This window comes from Schistosoma mansoni (genome assembly GCF_000237925.1).
Source record: "Schistosoma mansoni, WGS project CABG00000000 data, supercontig 0134, strain Puerto Rico, whole genome shotgun sequence".
In the NCBI taxonomy this organism is placed as follows: Eukaryota; Metazoa; Platyhelminthes; class Trematoda; order Strigeidida; family Schistosomatidae; genus Schistosoma; species Schistosoma mansoni.
Window position 1 is genome coordinate 72,475 of NW_017386038.1, and position 19,228 is coordinate 91,702.

Genomic DNA, 19,228 nt, shown 5'->3' on the forward strand with positions numbered 1-19,228 from the left:
TAGATATCGACGAAGATTTTCATTTAACCCGAGTACTTAATACACTACAGTACGTATCTGCAACATTACTTTTAAAAGTAGTGGAGGTGTGTTATATCAAACAAACAATACTAAGTGAATTTAAACTTCACCCCATTGCACAAGCAAGTGGCTATCAAGAATCAGTGGCCGAGTGGATGACGCGATGGTGTTTGAAGCGAAAGGTACTGGGTTCGAGTCCCAGAGTGAACATCAACTCTGAGATGCACGCACATCCAGCTGACGAGTCCCAAATAGGACGAAATGCGCGTCAGACTGGATTCCACTGCTAGCCACTATCCATCTTTGCTTACACTGCTTGTGAATTTAGGCTATATCGAGGCAATACGCACAGTATGCATATATGTCAATTAGAGACTGACCAGTTGCAGTCCTAACACATCGATGGGAAGATTCAAACAAACAATACAAAGTGAATGTAGAGGTGTGTTAGTTGAAGATATTTGATAGTAGCTGTTACTAAGACGCATTGCTTACATGTGATGAAACCACCGAATAATATTAATGTAAGAATTATAATGCTGAGAGAGATGAATCAGTTAACCAACGTGAACTGTGATTTGATCAAATCACTAACTTGAGCTGCCTCAATAAAAACAGACATGTATAGAAGGTTACGGATATATGTATTGCCGACCAATTTATTTTCATAACATAGAAGGTAATTGTTATAATTGTATTTGCTAATAAACAACCCAGCTACTCCTATTGCTTAGTATTCTTATACAATGACACTCCACAAGACCCCAAAATCAGAACACATTGAACAGGAACGAAATTGTATTCAAAATAACAAGGGTTGGTGAACAGCAATCAATCGTTAGAAAAACGTTCATATATTTATAGTATATACATAAGAAACTTCTACATGCTTCTTCAATAATCTGCCGGAGCTGATTAGTTTACAGTTAGCCAATCAGCGTGCGCCGTCATGATCATGCACATAACATGCCTTAATCCGGTTTATTTCCCAATAACAGTAATCAAATGCATATTATTCGAAGACTCCAACCCGTAGGGACTTAAGATCAATGATCAGTGACTTATGAATTAATATCATGCTACGTCAAAATCTCTTTTCAAATAACTGCTACCACGTCACTTACGAAATACACTAGAATAAGCGGCAGGCAAAAATAATTCAATGGGAAATGATATTTATTTATGTCATTGAAAATCCATTAGTTTTTGAAATCAGGTTGTGTGAAGTTTTAAATTTAAAAAAATCTAATGCTTTTGGTATAATGTATTTAGGGATTCGGATTTAAGATACGGATTTTCTTCACACTCTTTTAAAACTTATTAGTTGGATATATAGGTATTGTTATTCACACTAAAATGTGATATTCTACACACTACATCAAATGGCGTGTGAATCAGTGGTTAAGAGTGGTTGAAAAATATGCCTTTTAAGTAGTAGTTGGAAGATTCACAGTCAAGTACATCCTGATTATTCAGTTGATTCACTGAACTAAAGTACTGAGGACAATAAGTTTACAATACTTAACGTGGTTCAACTAGCTCATGTTTATTTTGCAATTATTCATAGACTCATTAACAAATTAAAGCCCCCGAATGCCCTGGTACGGTCAAGAGTGGGAAGAGTACGCTCTCCCTCCCCAAATGCTCTCACATGGCCACGCGTATATAGTCTTTGCCAGGGAAGTACTACTCACTGACTTCTCGTGCCACGGGTGTTGTTTACGAAAGTGAGAGGACGAAAAGCCAATGTCCGGAGCTTTAACCGGGTTGGTGGACACAGAAAGTTCACCTAGGGCAGTTAAAAAACCCTGATTCCAAACCAATAGTGCACATGGGCTCCAGTATCCTCAAGGAACAAATGGCGTATGAATCAATCGTTGGTCACCGGCTACCATGGGACTGCATCTCCTCACGATGCTCTACTGCCTTGTGGATCAGACCTTTATGTCAAAGGCTCCGGGTGTGGTCCCCTATGAAAACCACCTGTTTCAGTTTGAGCACCTGGGCAGTATCACAGCCCTCACACATCAAATGAGATTTGTGTGGCGCATATATATCTGGTGCCCTCTTGTACCAATATTTATGTGTTCAAATAAAATAAAAACAGATTAAAAACTTACGTTTTAGCTAAGTCAACGTAAACACTAACAGACGGTTGAACTATATCAGCTAACCGTTGTAAAGGATTGTTTTCTTCATTGTTATCTTCATGCTCAGGGTGTACTGCTGATTTTATTGTTGTTGTTGTTGTGTCATTTGCATTAATTTGTCTTTTATGAATAAATTCCACTAATGCCCTCCAGAAAAATGTTGCTTCCGGTGTAAGGCAATCGGATTTAAGTATTCGACTGAAAAATAAATCAATAATGATCTAAAGAAATATCGTTTTTCTTATTTTCACACGCATTAATCAGTTTAATTTACATTTAATCTATGAAAAGTTTACTATTACTCTCTGACTGAGGACCTATCTTTCCGTATTACGAAAGGAACACACCAATGATTACTTATTCAAATGACAACTCGCATGCAAGAAGGTGCTACTTTATTAATTATTGACCCATTGTTTACAATCTTCTACAACGCACGGTTGTAGTTGGGCGATCTAAACATTTAATTTGCAACAATTAGATCACTAATTCAAAACGACCTCAATCTACAAAAAAGGAAAGGTATGAGTACGTTTATGACTAGACCAAGACATTGCGGAAACCATAAGACCGCATTACGAGACAAACCCTGACTTATGATCCTGAAGGCGAAAGAAAATGAAGAAGACTAAAGAACATAGTGAGTCGGGAATTGGAAGCAGACATCAAAAGAATAAATAGCAATTAGGAACGAATGGAAAGAATAGCCTGGGACAAAGTTGGTTGGAGAATGCCGATGGGCGACCTACGATTCTCCACAAGGAGTATAAATATATATATCCGATGTGTTGAAGTGCAGAGTGATACACTAAACAGTAAATATAAAAGTTCTAGAGAAGTCAATAATAACTTACTCAGAAGTTAAATAATTTGGTGACCATTCTTGCACAACTTTCAACAGATCGTCTGGTGATAACATTTCAAATAGACTATCTAAAGCTTTTTGACTTGTACTAGGATCACCTTCTGGGTCTAAACGTCGTAATAGTAGTACTGGATCTCGGTTAGTTCCATTGAACCATGCTAAAACTAACTCTTTAGTTGCTTTACGAACCTCCTCTATAATTAAATACATTGAAAAATAGAAACATATTATCATCACTGAACTTACCAAAATTTCGTAATATTTTTTAAGAAAATGATTCGAACTCTAGGGAATTTAGAGGAAAACTGGGATATGACATTAGAAATATACAAAACGGTTTAAGTTCGTATAAATCTTAACGGTATAACCCATGACGGACAGAAATGAAGACTGAAAAACTAGAGGAAAAAGCATTAGGTTAATCGTCGTGAAAAAGATCAACAGTGTATGTTCACCACCAATTAATCTGTCAGTCATGTGCATCAACTCAAGTTGCCATGCCACCAATAATGTTTACTAGAAAAAAACACCAACCAGTCTGCGTTTAAACTGTTTACGCTTTCTATTGTTCCCTATAGCCAGTTAGGATGAGTCTTTATGGTTTAGATGACACTAGAAAGATTCACTGACTTGTAGAGATTACAGGTCGAATAGACATTACCGTTTCTGCGGATGTTTTGATGATAGACTGAATACTTAACCTGATTAATCCAGAACAGGAGTAGTTGTGACTTTGAATTAATCTTATTTAACTAATATCTGCCCTGATAGTTTGCTGATGTTTTCACCTTCAAGCTGACGACGCCCAGTTATGCACAGACGACGACAAGAAATAAATAGAGATCATAGTTCAAGTAGTTAATTAAAAAGTCAATATTTTACTGATTCTCCTTAACAGTAGTCACTAACAGTATGACCTATATGTATCTATTATCGTTAATTTAAATTGGTAGTCACCAAGTTAGTCAATATCTGTTTTTGCATTCAAAGTTGATAGTCTCTAGAAAAGATGGTTGCTGGAAAGGATGTATAGTAAAAGTGTGCAGTGATATGGATTTCACCAAGACATTATATATGTATCGAATAAACCTACCAATAAAAACTCAAAGTAGTAACTTCAGTAAATATTATACATATATAACAAGGTAGCCCAATCCCAGCAATCCTAGGATTTTCTAAAACTACCTACCCGATCTATCGGATAATCCGTCTTGTAAGATACGGATACGTTTCGCGATCGATAGTGGTCGTAAAATACCTCGAGATGCTAACAGTTTGTAGGCGGCTCGACGTACATTGTCAGCCAGATCACGACATCTTTCAACTAGACTTGGTAATGTTCGAGTAGTCAGAACCATTGCTGCTAATGCCGCCCGCCGAACCTCTGCAGTAGGATCATGTCGTGTGAGCCAAATAAATGCCTCAACTACAGGACACTCTGCATCAGTAGGATCTTGCATACGAGAAAGTGCTTGAATTGCTTCAACTCGCACCGATACCTATAAGGTATATATATAAACATAGTAAACAATTAAAAAATGCGCTGTTGTCCTATCACATTGCCAGTGCCAATATTGTTAAAATCATTCGTTCAGAAATCAAAACTATTATTAATGACTACTATGACGACCCTATTCAACTAAAGAACACAATTCATTCTGCAATCACGAGATTTTGTTTCATTAAGCGTCATACATTGTGAAATACTCCCATTCAAAAAGTTAACAACAATGAATGTAGGATGGGAACTTGAAAAGCATGCGAACTACATAGCTGGATAGTACGAATTTATTATGAAAATGTAATGATTTATGATTTCTCAGTATAAAAGCTACTTAGTCATGACTTCAGGTATTATGTGTTTTCGGATCAATCAAACTTGACAGGATTAAAATTATGAGCATATATGAACATCTAAAGTTTATGTGATTTGCAATCGATCAGCGTAGGTGAGAATGATAATCAATAAAAGCTAAAATTGGAAGTCAATAATAAATTACTCTAGATTAATGTTTAATGAAATGTTATTTATGGTTGAGGGTTTCGACCATATGAACAGTAACGTGAGAGCTGAAGATGTGACCGACGTAATCAATCTTTATATACTGATATTCAGAGAAATACATGGTTATCTGAGTCACCTTTGGAGGTATCATGGTGTTAATTATAAACCTGTTATATCTAGAGCTTTGATTCTTGTTATACCGCGTACTACTAGACTACTTGAACGATAGAACCCGCAACGTTGCAAGAGAGAAGACTAGTAAGTAGGAATTTTATTCCCCAAAACAGTGTCAAAATATAGTACAGAAATCTCATGTATTTATAGTTTTTGACTGAGAGTAAATCAGCATTCCGGACAACCAATAGGCACGTAGGGGGGTCATTCTTATCCATCCAATAGGGAAGCTACACGTCGACATTCTAGAATATCCCCCTAGCAGTGATTGGATGGAATGTCTTCGGCTCTTTCTGGGCTTCTTGAGGCTTCCTTAAGTTTACCAACGAGCCATCCTTACACCTAAAGTGTAAAACCCTTGCTCTACTATGTACTCGTCAAAATGTAGCTTTCACTATCCACTTCGTAAACAGACCTATCATTTAAAACAAACGAAGTCTCTGCCATTAGTTCCATTGTTTTTAGATCCTACCCATTAAGATTACATTGTTAACTCATTTTTATGCAGAGTATTTTCTGGTGCTTGATTGTATCAAGCTCGTGTGTCAAAGTAAACAAAGTCTGAAAATAGTACGAAATAAGGAAAAGTATTTGTTTTTCACTTTATTGGAATCATACGAATATGTTACATAGTATTACATTATATTGATTTAGTCTTGTATTTTAGGGTGTTTTGTAAGAGAAATGATCATGAGCTATTCAACTAGCCGAGTCATAACAAAAATATCGATATCATGATCGTCATGGCAACAAATTGCATATAACGTTAGAGCCCGTAACAAGAACTGTTAGTCTGTTTTCGGTATTTATTTATTTAAACACATACATATTGGTACAAAGGGGCACCAGATATATATGCGCCACACAAAACAATGAGAATGGGAAGAGAAAGGGGAAGATGCGTATATATAAAGGAATAAAAGGATGAAGAAAGGGGGACTAAAATGTACAATCGGAAGACTCTTTCAGTTAAGAAAGTGAGAACCACTCTTTATGAAGAAAGTAAAAGAAAGTTACAGCAGGATCGCCACTGGCTTCTATTCTGAGCCATATCTGATAACGTCTCTAGCTACTGTGTTGCACCATCTCTCACACCCCAGCCTGGGAGTCGTGAAGGACCAACAGAAGCAAGCCCTTTGCAGCTTTCTTTCATACCACGACACCATGTCATACACTGACCACCTCTCCGCTTTTTCCAACCAGTCCCGGCGTCGGCGAATAATGCACGGCGTGGAATTCTCTGGGACGACATTCGTAGAACATGTCCAAGCCACCGAAGTCGATGTTTCAAGATGGTGACACCGATTGAATTATCTAGGTAGCTACATAAGTGCTGGTGGTGGCGTGAGTGATGAGATTGATGCATGTATAATGAAAGCCAGAGAGGTGATGTTAGTCTGGCTGTAAACGGTCGGATCTACAACGCGTCGGTGAGAGCAGTTTTGCTCTATGTTTGTGAAACCTGGCCTCTCGGAGTTGAGGATGTTGGACGACTCTCTGTGTTCGATCATCGTTGTCTCCGAAGGATTGCTGACATCCAGTGGCAACACCATGTTAGTAGTGCAGAGGTTCGGCATCGTGTGTTCGAGTCTGTTTTCGTTGTTACGGTGTGACCAAATCATACTGTTAAATTCCATTGTAAACCACTAAATATATTGCATTATTCTAAAAACATACTTCTTAGTCAAAAATAATTTTTAACTGACTATAATTTCGATGGTGACTAATAATGGAATTCGGTATACCGATTTCTCTCTATGTATGCCTGCCAACAACTCAATCTTGGATAGAAACGAGAGAAACATACGAACTTTTATAACTATCAATGATTTTTAGTTGGTAAATGTATGCGACTGAATTGGTGAAATCAAGATGATATTGAATGAAACGTTTGTATAATTAACAAATTTATCTCCATATTCTTCACAGGAGACTGTCTTTTGCTCTCTAACACACACACACATAAGAAACCAACTAACCTTTGTATCATAGACACGACGAAGTAGTATACTTTGCAACGACCTGTACAATTCTTCAGGCATTATTCCATTATCTCCAATCCCATCCAATAGTTTATGAATAATCTGCATACATCGAAATCTTACAGCAGGATTTGGACATTCGTTGTACTGATTTGAAGAGTAGATCAATAGACAAGCATAATAGAAAACTATATAAAACTGAGCCGTATGAAAGATAATTAAATCATACTCATTAACTTAGTATAACTAGAACACAAATATCCAGAGTACGAGAAATTACAAGAACATGAATAGCCATGCGATGATTGTCAATTACTTAGAATTGTTACGTCATTTAGTTTTCAGGATCTTAAAATGTGTGAGAAAATCTGTTAAACGGTCAGAAAATAGTACTCCGCTGGACGAAACGTTGTCGATTAAGTTAATTTTAAATCTTTTATTTTGTATTCCTTAACCACGTATCTAGACTATGAATAACAATGGATGAAATGAACAATATGAATGATTACGCAAACCCCTTTGATCATTTCAATAGCTAATTCATGAACAATGATATATTTGTCTCGGGTTGTGGGTTGTTTATACCTACCTGTTTACCATAAAATATTAATAAAAGCATGAAACCATACTTTTTTGAATTTCGCATTAACTAGTGGGAATATTAAGGTAAAAAGGACGTATTATACGTTTTTTATTCAGTCAGTCACAACGTAGAACTTCGTACGTACGTACATCAGTTCGAGTTGCCATACCACATTAGCACAGAGATGCACTTGTCGATTCATCAAATCCCATAGTGGTAGAAATAGTATGAGTATAAGCAGTAATCCGAAAGATTAAGGTTTGAAGATGTTATTCAAGGAGTATAATCCAGTGAAATACATTTGAAAAGAGAAAAGAGATAGAGACATGAAGAATTCAGAAGATTGGAATTTGGGAGAACACAAAGAGTGGATGCAACTTTGCCATTGTAAACTAATTTGAGCCATGTCATTCAAGGTCTCTAACCATCGATTGCTATCATCTCGCGAATCCCAAGCAGGTAGTCTACACCTACCATCATGGTTTGATAGAAATGCTTACAAATGAAATCTAACCAGCAAATAGATTGATTTCGTGAAATATTAGTTTTAATTAATTGCGTACAAACAAGGTAAGTGATGGGTTCACTTGTGGTGCATATCGATACAAACCATACCAATGATCAAATATTAAATTTTAGTAGATTACTAGTTCACAGTTGTATTAACTTTTCAATTTATTTTGGATTGAACGATTTTGATTCAATCATCATTTGAAAACATAGTTTTACTGTAAAACAAGTGATTCCACTACAGTATATGTCAAAATATGCCAACTGATAAGGTTCAGAAAACAACTAAGAGTATGGAATATACCATTTTTAAATGAATTCCCTATTACTTTAAGGAAAATAACGAATTACAAAAAATAGATAATTTACTTCTAGTATAAAACACGACAATAGGCAGGAAGAATGTATACATAGCCTTCAATCGTCCATTTGCATCTTCTGATGTGTTCTGAATTCTGAAATGCTTTCTCAACTGACCTCTAAGTGTTTTGGCAAAGTTGTGTTTCCGGTGTACTGAAACTCGTCACTATCCAACAATTGTTGTCACTTCGACACCATTTAAAAACATCCTTGTAATTCGCGTCCACTAGACTGGTTATAGGTCAAAACTAATGCCTATATATGATAACTGTTTACAACTAATTTAACTTCCCAGTCTTCAAATTTCGTTAACCAACAACACGTTTATAAACTCAGTTTAATTGACTCTATAAACACTAATACATCACAAACCGAGAGCTCATTATAAGCATTAAATAATCTTATATACCCCGAATTCTATTCAGCACACAAAAATTAGTGATCATCAAAACAGATGTAAGATTTTATGGGTAACAGAGGGAAAAGTATACCTACCTTAATACAAAATAAGAAAAGTTTTAACAATAAACGGTTATTCAGTGTATCTTGATTACTATCATCTGATTTTCCACAAAATAGTGCAAACTTTGTGATGAAATCAATTGTTCTTTCACGATACAAGGATCGTTCACTGGATACTAAACTGTAACGGCAAAGCTCAAAGAAATCATCAGCAAAGTGTGTAAACCGTGTCTGTTAAACCAAAAAAAAACAATGGAAATGAGAGTATTAGGATGAAAAAAACCCATCTGCAATAAATAAAACAAAATATAAGGCTCACCAGTCAGTCCTAAGAAACATAGGTTATGGTACGATTATTTCTCAGTTCAAGTTGTCATGCCACATTAGTAGAGTGAGAATAGCCCTTACATGCCCTGGTACGGTCAAGAGTGGGGAGAGTACACTTTCCCTCTCCAAATGCTCTCACATGGCCACGCGAATATATAGCCTCTAACAGGGAAGTCCTACTCACTGCCTTCTCGTGGCACCCATGTTGTTTACCAAATTGAGAGGACGAAAAGCGAACGTCCGGCGCTTTATCCGGGTTGGTGGACACGGAAAGTCCACCTACGGGAGTTGGAAAACCCTCATTCCAAACCAATAGTGCACATGGGCTCCATCCAGTATCCTGAGGTAACAAATAGCGTATGAATCAATCGTTGGTCACCGGCTATCATGGGACTGCATCTTCTCACGATGTTCCACTGCCTTGTGGATCAGACCTTTAGGTCAAAGGCTCCTTGAGCGGCTCCCTAAGAAAACCACCTGCTTCGGTTTGGGCACCTGGGCAGTATCACAGCCCTCACACAAGTCAAATAAGATTTGTGCGGCGCATATGTATCTGGTGCTTCCTTGTACCAATATTTATGTGTTTAAATAATAAATAATAACAAGAGTGAGAATAACAAAGGAGTAATACTAGCATCAATGGTGGTAGGAAATGAAGGATAAACACCGTATGTAGATCAAAAATGAAGTCGAGGAATAGAAAATATGAGTATCAAAATTCAAGATTTAGATGAAGGTAAAAAGAATACACATGGAACACTATGTTGTACTTTGAGCTATATCACCTAATTAGGATTATGTAGCTCGAAGCTACCCTGGATCTATTAACTAGAAAATTTTCCTGAAATCTTGACTCATCGGCAGAGATAAGGAAAGTGTACGGTCACAGTTATTATCTACACATTAAACAGAAGTTATGATCAAACCAATACGAGTGTAGATTGATAAGACAAACTGTATTATTTATTTACTTGAACACAAATATTGGTACAAAGGAGCATCATAATATGTATATGTGCCATACAATAAGAAAATGGGACTAGGAAGACATCGAGAAAGGAAGGTGAGTATAATAAAAAAAAGACAAAGATGAATAGAAATTAGTGTAACAGTTGCATTAGTAGTCGAAAAAAACTAGTCACAGTAAATACGATCCGAGAATACAGCTTTAGTGGGATAAAAGTTTATAAAGAAACTTAGGGACGATGGAGTGAATGCGCAGTTACCATTGTGAACTATTCTGAGCCTTATCAACTAGTCTCTAAACATTGATTGCGACAATCACGCGGACCCTAACCAGGTATTCAGTACATACCTACAAGGCTCAGTCTAAGTCAGTGATTTATCAAGTAAACGTGTAACTGTAATTATTGTTATTTGAACACTTAAATATTGATACAAGGCACCGAAATGTATAAGAGCCACACAGTAAAAATGACTTGAAGAAATAGAGGTGAGGACGATAAAAAAGGAAAAATGAATAAAAGCTAATGGATGAGAGTGAAATAATAATAATAATAATAACAATAATGGCAGCAGTTCGATTCAGGAAAGTACAGCCAGGAGGAATTCTTTCAGTCAAAGAAGTCAGTCTCACTTTTATGAAGATAGTAAACGAAAGTTAGATGGCTGAGATTGGCGTTGACTGCTCTGACTTTCATTACACATGGATCGATTTCATTACACGCCACCACCGCCAGTTACAGTACATGACCACTAACTTAACTAATTTACGTTGGTGTCAATCATTGGGAAAACATCTTATTTGAATCAAACGTACTACAAATGGAAGTCATATGGTTTATTGCTAACATAATCGTCCCACTAAAGAGGCTAACCATAAGTTTTAAAAAATTACTGTCATGTTCAAAACCTTCGTTAACAGCGGTTGCACTAAACCAACCTGCCGGATGACAAGATACCAAACATGAGTATACTGGTCCCAAGCACCAGGGAGGAAATAAAACGGGTTGATACGGGAAGGACAATTTAGAGCAACTTGTAAGCAGAAATGAGATGGAAAAAGTATAGGCTTGGAAAAAATTGGTATTACTCGTAATTTGAATATTCGCATTCTACCAGATTGGTCACTTGAGGATCAAATCAAGTGGGAGAACGCCCCTACTGAGTTAAAAACTCAAAATTATTATTTATTATTATTTACTTGAACACAAATATTGGTACACAGGAGTACCGAATACATATGCGCCGCACAAATCTCATTTGATCTGTGTGAGGGCCGTGATACTGCCCAGGTGCCCAAACTGAAGCAGGTGTAAAAACTCGAAAGCAAAACGGGGAAGAAACCTTAATATTCAGGGTGTTTAAGCAGTCAAGTCTTGGAAGCCAATGCTTAGCATCTCAAACCGGAGAAGTCCAGTGACCCTGATGATATTCATCCTAGGATTATGAAAGCCCTATCAGATGTAATTGCTGAACTTTTAGCGATACTGTTTGATATGTCCCTGTGGCAATCCAGATTTCCCAGAGACTGGAAAGACGCGATAATCAGTCCGGTGTATAAGGCTGGGAGTAGAGATTTAGTAAGTAACTATCGACCCTTCAGCTTAACTAGTGCAGCTGTAAAACTGATGGAAAAAATTATTAGGATGGCTACTATAATCTATGTGGAAGGACATGATCTCTTATCCACGGAATAAAATGATTTTCGGAAAGGCCTATCATGTTTGACAAATTTTCTCATTGCAAGAGAAAATTGGGCTGAGGCGAAAGATCTCAATATTCCTGTAGATGTGATTTTCATAGATCTAAGTAAAGCCTTTGATAAGGTTTCCCATTCTGGTCTTAAATTAAAACTGGAAACTTTTGAAATTCATTATGCAGTCATGGACTGGTGACTTTCTTCATGATAGGAGACAAAGGGTAAGAGTAAATGGTGCTCTCTCATCGTGGGAACCAGTGAAAAGTGGAGTCCCCCAAGGCAAAATTCTTGGTTTTCTTCTCTTTTTACTTTATGTAAATGAATTACCAAATGTAGCTAAGTCATCCATCCTACTCTCCGCCTATGACAAAGATTTGGAGACCCATATACAGCATGTCAGATAGAATAGTATTACAGGCTGATCTCAACTCATTAGTGGCATGGATGGACAGGTGGTCTCTAGAAGTGAATCCTAACAAGAGTGTGGTGATGCAGTTAAATAAGTATGATGATTCGTATTACTACACAATATGTAGATTTGTTACCCAAAGTAAAAAACTACAAAGATTTAAAAGTCATACTAAGCAATGATCTCAAAACGACCAGCCACTGTAAGGCTGCTGCTGCAAAATACTATAGGGTATTATGGTCTATTCGTAGATCTTTCCAGTATTTGGATGGGGAAATGTTTAGATTATTATACCCCACTTTCGTGCGACCACATTTACAATATGGGACTCAAGCAGGGAGTCCTTGTTCCAAATATGAGGCGGATATACCGAGGGACTAAATTGGTAAAAGGTTTATCTGGCCTATCTTACGAAGACAGACTGAGACACCTTAACTTATTTCCGTTATCTTACCGTAGAATACGGGGTGATCTAATATTGGCTTATCGTATCCTGAACGATGACCTTGGTACTAATATTTCTTATCTTTTCGTTCTATCTAGGACTGATTATTTGAGAGGACATACGAAGAAAGTCCAAAAACCGAGATCAAATCGTCTACGTCTAGAGTTTCGTTTCTTGCACCGAGTAATGAATTACTAGAATTCCCTACCAGAACACGTAATATCAGTACCTTCTGTCGATATATTCAAAACGAGATTGAACCTCCACAGTGTAACAAACTGCAAGGATTAATGTAGGTCAATAGACCTCCTATCTTTATTACTGAAGACTGAAGAGGTCCACTAAACTACTACCCTGAAGATTTGAAACTCAACTGGTGTAGCAGCGGGGACAAGTCCGTTTTGCAAACCATTATATGATGATAACTTGGATACAGTAACCACCTTAAACCCATAATTCTGCATCGAATTCGAGGTTTATATAAAGGACAAATTACACAATTACAACATTTGTCTAAACTTACATTGTCATAAATATTTTTCAGTTTTACACATAAACGATCGTGTGACAAATTGTTTAGTTGGCATTCCTCGAAAACTTCGAGGATTTCAGACTCACTATCTTTAGGAATAGTCGGCATCCTAGAAACTCAGCTGTCACTTCCCAAATTCGGAAGGTATGTTCAAAACCTCAAGCTAAGGTTTCTGACGCGAACAAACAAAAGTCATCCATACTGCTCTTTGAGTAAATTCTCTGCTAAGACTGCTTATGAGTACCACTTTGGGCCACTTGCAGTGTTAAACAACCGTGACTAATGATATAGGTCGAAAAATCGATTACAATATTCTGCATGAATACGTTTCCACGATTTGAAGCCAAGAATCACAAGTACGTTTATATACAAGAGCTTATGAGAACAAGGCGAACAATTTTTAAGTTTTGGAATTGTGTTACTGTCAATCTCAGGCCACCAAGAAGTCTAACGAAGAAATGATTTCGTGTTTTCTGCTTGTAAATCAACGTAGCGAATGTCGCTCGACACAGTAGATGTATTTGCTAGGGTAATGATCACTCTATCATTCGAGTACGAACATCCTTCAGAATGCAGCGATACGTCTTCTCCCTTTTTGTAAATCCTGGGACTTCTACGCTTGCACTGAATAATGAGACTCCTTTTCGCTGAACAGTTCCAAATTACTTACGAGTATACTTCACGAGTTTTGTCATAACAACAGGCAATGGTTGAAACGACATAGTCATCATCCTCAGGTGACATCTCAAAATATAGATGGGATAATGGAAAATGGTATACTTTCAGATACTTGATGTTTAACGGTGAAAACATAAACCTCAATTCTAAATCCCAACTCTGGACCACAGTAGTAGATCGATGAATTGACTCGGTTGGTATGTAAAATTAGATTCCTGGTGGTCAATCATGATGTGAAACTTCACACTTACCAGGCATTTGTGCAGTCTCTTTACTGTTCGTGTCACAGTGAAAGCCTTTTTTGTGGTCTGAGAATTTCTTTGTTCAGGCCTTGTTAATCACTTTGACACGAAAATAACAAGTTCCCCACTCTGTTCTAGAAACCCACCTAACCCTGATGAGGATGCAACTGTACCGGAGATTGAAGTTTATATTGGCGAAAGTAGTCTGACGAAAGTCTTGCCGCCTTCTAAGTATATCCCCGTATCGTTATTTTCATACAAACTCTCTACTGGAAATCAAGTTAAAAAGCAGAAAACACGTTTTGTCAAAGCCTGGAACAAAATTGAAGGGCACAATTTTATGATTCAAGTGCTGAGATATTCTATAAGTGATTGGATTGCCCCTAGATGGACGGCGCAAGTGGAATTACCAGCCCTTTTCTAACCTGTTTGTCTGATTCATTTTTCACAGATCTTAAACCCCATGGAATTAGGGTACACTTCAAGATGAGCTCTCTCTTTACTTTTAGGTTTACCATATGAGGTTTCATACCTCCTACGGTCTTCGAGGAATAAGACCAAATCTCTGATAACGTTATCATTAGCGGAATAAGTAGATAAAGAAACTCCAACGTTCAGTAATCTAAGCCGTTTTAGCTCCAAAACAGATGGGTAATACCAGAAAAGGGATACTGACACCCCGACTCCCTTCTTTCCTCGATCGATAAAAATCACCTCCAAAGTGTTCTATTTGATAGCATCGGTTTTCTTTACTGAGATTTTATCCCGTTTTATATGTACTTACCCTTACATAGGACTTACATAGCAATATTTTACGCCTCTCAAGCTTCTTTAATCAAACCCTTATCATTTGACCTTGATTAAGGTTTGTCTTTAATATTTCATTTTGATGTTCAGTGGTATTTTAGAAGCTTCTCACTGCAAAATTTCCGTTGTGGATAGTGACTGGCTGTTGTTCTTTAGCGATAAATAAATCCCCTAATAAACAGTTCTGTAAGTCTTTGACATTTGACACTGGCCTCGTTAATTCTAATGGACACACCTAGCTGAAGGCTCGAGGTCATGCATCTGCACCAGATCACGAGTGGGTACACCGCGCTACGCATCTCTTACGACCGTCAAGCAGCCTAGACCAAACGCTTCTCAAGATATAGATAGTCATCCTAATTTAACTTAGAACCTACTCATTTCTGACTGGACTGGGCTAGTGTACTTCGATTACAAGGGTGTTACGTGTAAAGGGGTTGTCAAACTGCGATTATTTGTGGTATCTTTGGCTCTAATGTGATGTATATTAGGTCCAGTCTAACCAATCTTCAATTTTATCGGATAACACCCGTCGGATCACCTATTACGCAGAATACTGAAGGATCTTTGACTGATAAACATAATTTTTCAGTATTCCTAAAGATCTCATCTAAATTTGTGTTCCTTAGGCTTCATAATGTTTTTGATACCGCAGATTTTTTCTTTCTATAGGAAACATCTGTTGTGAATGTTAAGCCTTGTGATACTTTTATCCCTCCCTTTTGTTTCTTAGCAAACGGACCATTTTGATGTATTTAGGTAAGGCAAGTCACTAAGTGTCTACTGGCACTGACTAACGTTTTAAAAGTATTCGGTAGACAACCCTGTTGCGGACTTATTAACTCATTGATCGTATTTTATTTTTATTCGTATCAAAGATTCTGACTTTTAAATTAGTTGACAGTCATTTTGAGTTCCATATGTTCTTCAATTGTAGGAATGCTGTCCTTGCTTTGCCAATCCTCCCCTTTACATCTGCATCCGATCCTCCTTCTTTATCAATGATGCTTCCCAGGTACATGAATGTTTCTACATCTTCCAGAGTTTCACCATCAAATGTGATTGGGTTGGTGTGTAAGATCCAAACCCAGTTCCAAATAGGTTAGGATTGGTGAACAACTGGTTAGTAAAAGTGAAGAAACTCGCAAACCCTAGTCGAAATCAGAACAAAGCGGTTGGGGTAATGACGGTTCTAAAATTCATCATATATACAAATGTACAAATTTACCTAATTAAATATTACCACCCAGTTATTCAACCAAAAATTGATACCAAAATATTCAATCTAAATTACAATGAATAGCAAAGTGGTAAGAAATATATGAAAATTACCGAAAACACCAAAAGTTAAGTGCTATTCTATCCTTTCTGGATAGATCAAGTAAGATTCCGTTTGAGCGGCTGTTCTATAACACAAAGTGTTTCAATTTCTGGGAAAGTGTTCCAATTTACAACCAAAATACACGATCCCAGTCAAAATCAAACCGCACAATCAAAGAGCGAGCAGTCAATATGGCAGCCGCCATCATAATATCAATTAAAACAAATTATATACAGTTCAAGAAGAATATAGAAACCCAATGAAAGCAACAGAAGAAACTGAGAAAACTATCATGAAATGAAACACCACAATACGAAATGGAATCAAAAGTACTAACAATAATGTACAAACAACGAAAACATTAAGAAGCTATAGATGTATGCATGGAGGGATTTTCACACATGAAACGTTCAAATGGATTCTACAGGTGTTCTCAGTGTGGGAATCTTGCTCTTTCCTTTGTGTATGTTGAGGTCTATTGATGCAGAGGCTTCTGCTACATTTGCTGTCTTCATCTGCATTTGTTCGTGTGTATGAGAGAGGAGGGCTAGGTCATCTGCGAAGTCCGAATCATCTAATTGATTCTGAGAAGTCCATTGTATCCCGTGCTTCCCCTCACATGTCGAAGTCTTGATAATCCAGTCAATTACCAGATGAAAGAGGAAAGCGGTGAGTAGACAGCCTTGTCTGACTCCAATCCCTACTGGAAATGCATCTGTCAGCTGTCCTCCATGCACCACTTTGCACTGTAGTCCATCATATGAGTTTGGGATAATGTTGACAGTCTTTTCAGGAACTCCATAGTGTCGAAGAAGTTTCCATAATGTTCTCTTGTCCACACTGTCATACGCCTTCTCATAGTCAATTAAGTTGATGTAGAGTGATGAGTTCCACTCAATTGATTGTTCGGCGACAATCCGTAGTTTCGCAATTTGGTCTGTGCACGACCTATCCTTACGGAATCCAGCCTGTTGATCCCGAAGTTCGGCGTCTACTGCGTCTTTCATCCGATTCAGCAGCACTCTGTTGAAAACTTTTCCTGGTACTGATAACAAACTGATGCCTCTGTAGTTTTCACATTTGCTCAGATCTCCTTTCCTTGGTATCTTGATGAGATATCCTTCTTTCCAGTCCGTTGGCACTTGTTCCTCTTCCCAAATCTTCTTGAATAGAATGTGAAGCATGTTTGCAGTTATTTCAATGTCTGACTTCAGTGCTTCTGCTGGTATATTGTCAGGTCCTTCCGCCTCCCCACTTTTGATTTGTCTGATGGCTATCTTGACTTCTTCGATCGTTGGTGGAGTGACATCTATAGGAAGGTCAGTGTGTGCTGCTTCGATGTCTGGTGGATTTAATGGAACTGGTCTATTGAGCAGTTCCTCGAAGTATTCAAACCATCTTTCTCTCTGTTCTCGAATCTCCGTGATTGTCTTTCCTTCTTTGTGCTTGACTGGTCTCTCCGGTTTACTATATCTCCCTGCCAATTTCTTCTTTGTATCATATAGTTGTTTCACATTCCGTCCTCTTGCAGCTTTTTCCGCCGTCGTTGCTAGTTCTCCCATGTATTTCTGATTGTCGGCTTTAATGCTTTTCTTCACTTCCTTATTTGCTTCTGTGTAGTCTGCTCGTGCCTTGACTTTCTCTGCTCGTGTTCGACTGTTGTTAATTGCTAGTTTCTTGTTCTTCTTTTCTTGAATCTTGTCCAGCGTTCCCATAGAGATCCATTCCTTATGATGATGCTTTTTCAACCCAGAGCCTCCTGACACGTTGAAGTTAATGTTTCTTTGATCCCTTTACAGTTGTCCTCCATCGTGGATTTTGTTCTTTCTGTAGATCCTGTAGAGTTTGGAACCTGTTGTTGAGAGTTATCTTGAATTCGTAGAGCTTGTCAGTATCTCGGAGGAAGGCTGTATTGAACCTTTGTAATGCTGTTTGTCCAGTTGTCCAGTGTCTCTTTAGCTTCAGTCTCATCTTGGCCACAACTAGGTGGTGATCTGAACCTAGATCATCTCCTCTACTGGTTCTAGCATCTTCCATTGATCTTCGGAATTTTTTGTTGATTTAATATGATCTATCTGCATCTCTGTGGTGTGGTCCAATGAGATCCATGTAGCTTGTGTATGCGATTGTGTGGAAATAATGTGCTGTCTATAACCCATCTGTTTAATGCACATATATTTTCAAATCTCTCTCGATTTTCATTTCTCTTTCCCTTTCAGTGCATATCGTCTCATTATATCTTCATATCCTGTATTGTCCACTACGACTTTAGCATTTACATCTCCTATCAGGATGGTAAGGTCCTTTCTTGGGCACTTAGCTATGACTGATTACAGCCTCGAGTAAAACTGATCTTTATCATCGTCGTTGCTATCATTGGTGGGTGCATAACATTGGATAACGTTCATTGTGATCCCTTGCTTCTTTGTTCTGAATGATGCTTTGATTATCCTGGGTTCATGAGATTCCCATCCCACAAGTGCATTTCGTGCTTCTTTGGACAGAATTAGAGCAACTACCTGAGTGTGTGAAGCATTTTCCCCTTCGTGACCGGTGTACAGCAGCATCTCTCCTGTACCTAGCCTTTGTTGTCCAGTTTGTATCCAATGGGTTTCGCTGATTCCGAGTACTGCCAAGTTGTATCTCCTCATTTCCATTGCTATTTGGTTGGTCTTTCCTATCTCCCACATTGT

General features: G+C 37.7%; 1 protein-coding gene across 1 annotated transcript in view; it reads right to left on the reverse strand.

Moving 5' to 3' along the window:
- Positions 1-13,595, reverse strand: part of Smp_078920 (hypothetical protein) — a gene marked incomplete at both ends in the record, with an annotated part of 34,456 nt that extends 20,861 nt beyond the window's left edge. The window contains 6 exons of the mRNA XM_018789530.1: positions 2,142-2,369; positions 3,026-3,230; positions 4,226-4,535; positions 7,195-7,344; positions 9,146-9,343; positions 13,479-13,595. Of these exons, the coding sequence (XP_018646434.1) occupies positions 2,142-2,369; positions 3,026-3,230; positions 4,226-4,535; positions 7,195-7,344; positions 9,146-9,343; positions 13,479-13,595 (1,208 nt within the window). The remainder of the gene's footprint in view (positions 1-2,141; positions 2,370-3,025; positions 3,231-4,225; positions 4,536-7,194; positions 7,345-9,145; positions 9,344-13,478) is intronic.
- Between the last annotated feature and the right edge of the window lie 5,633 nt (positions 13,596-19,228).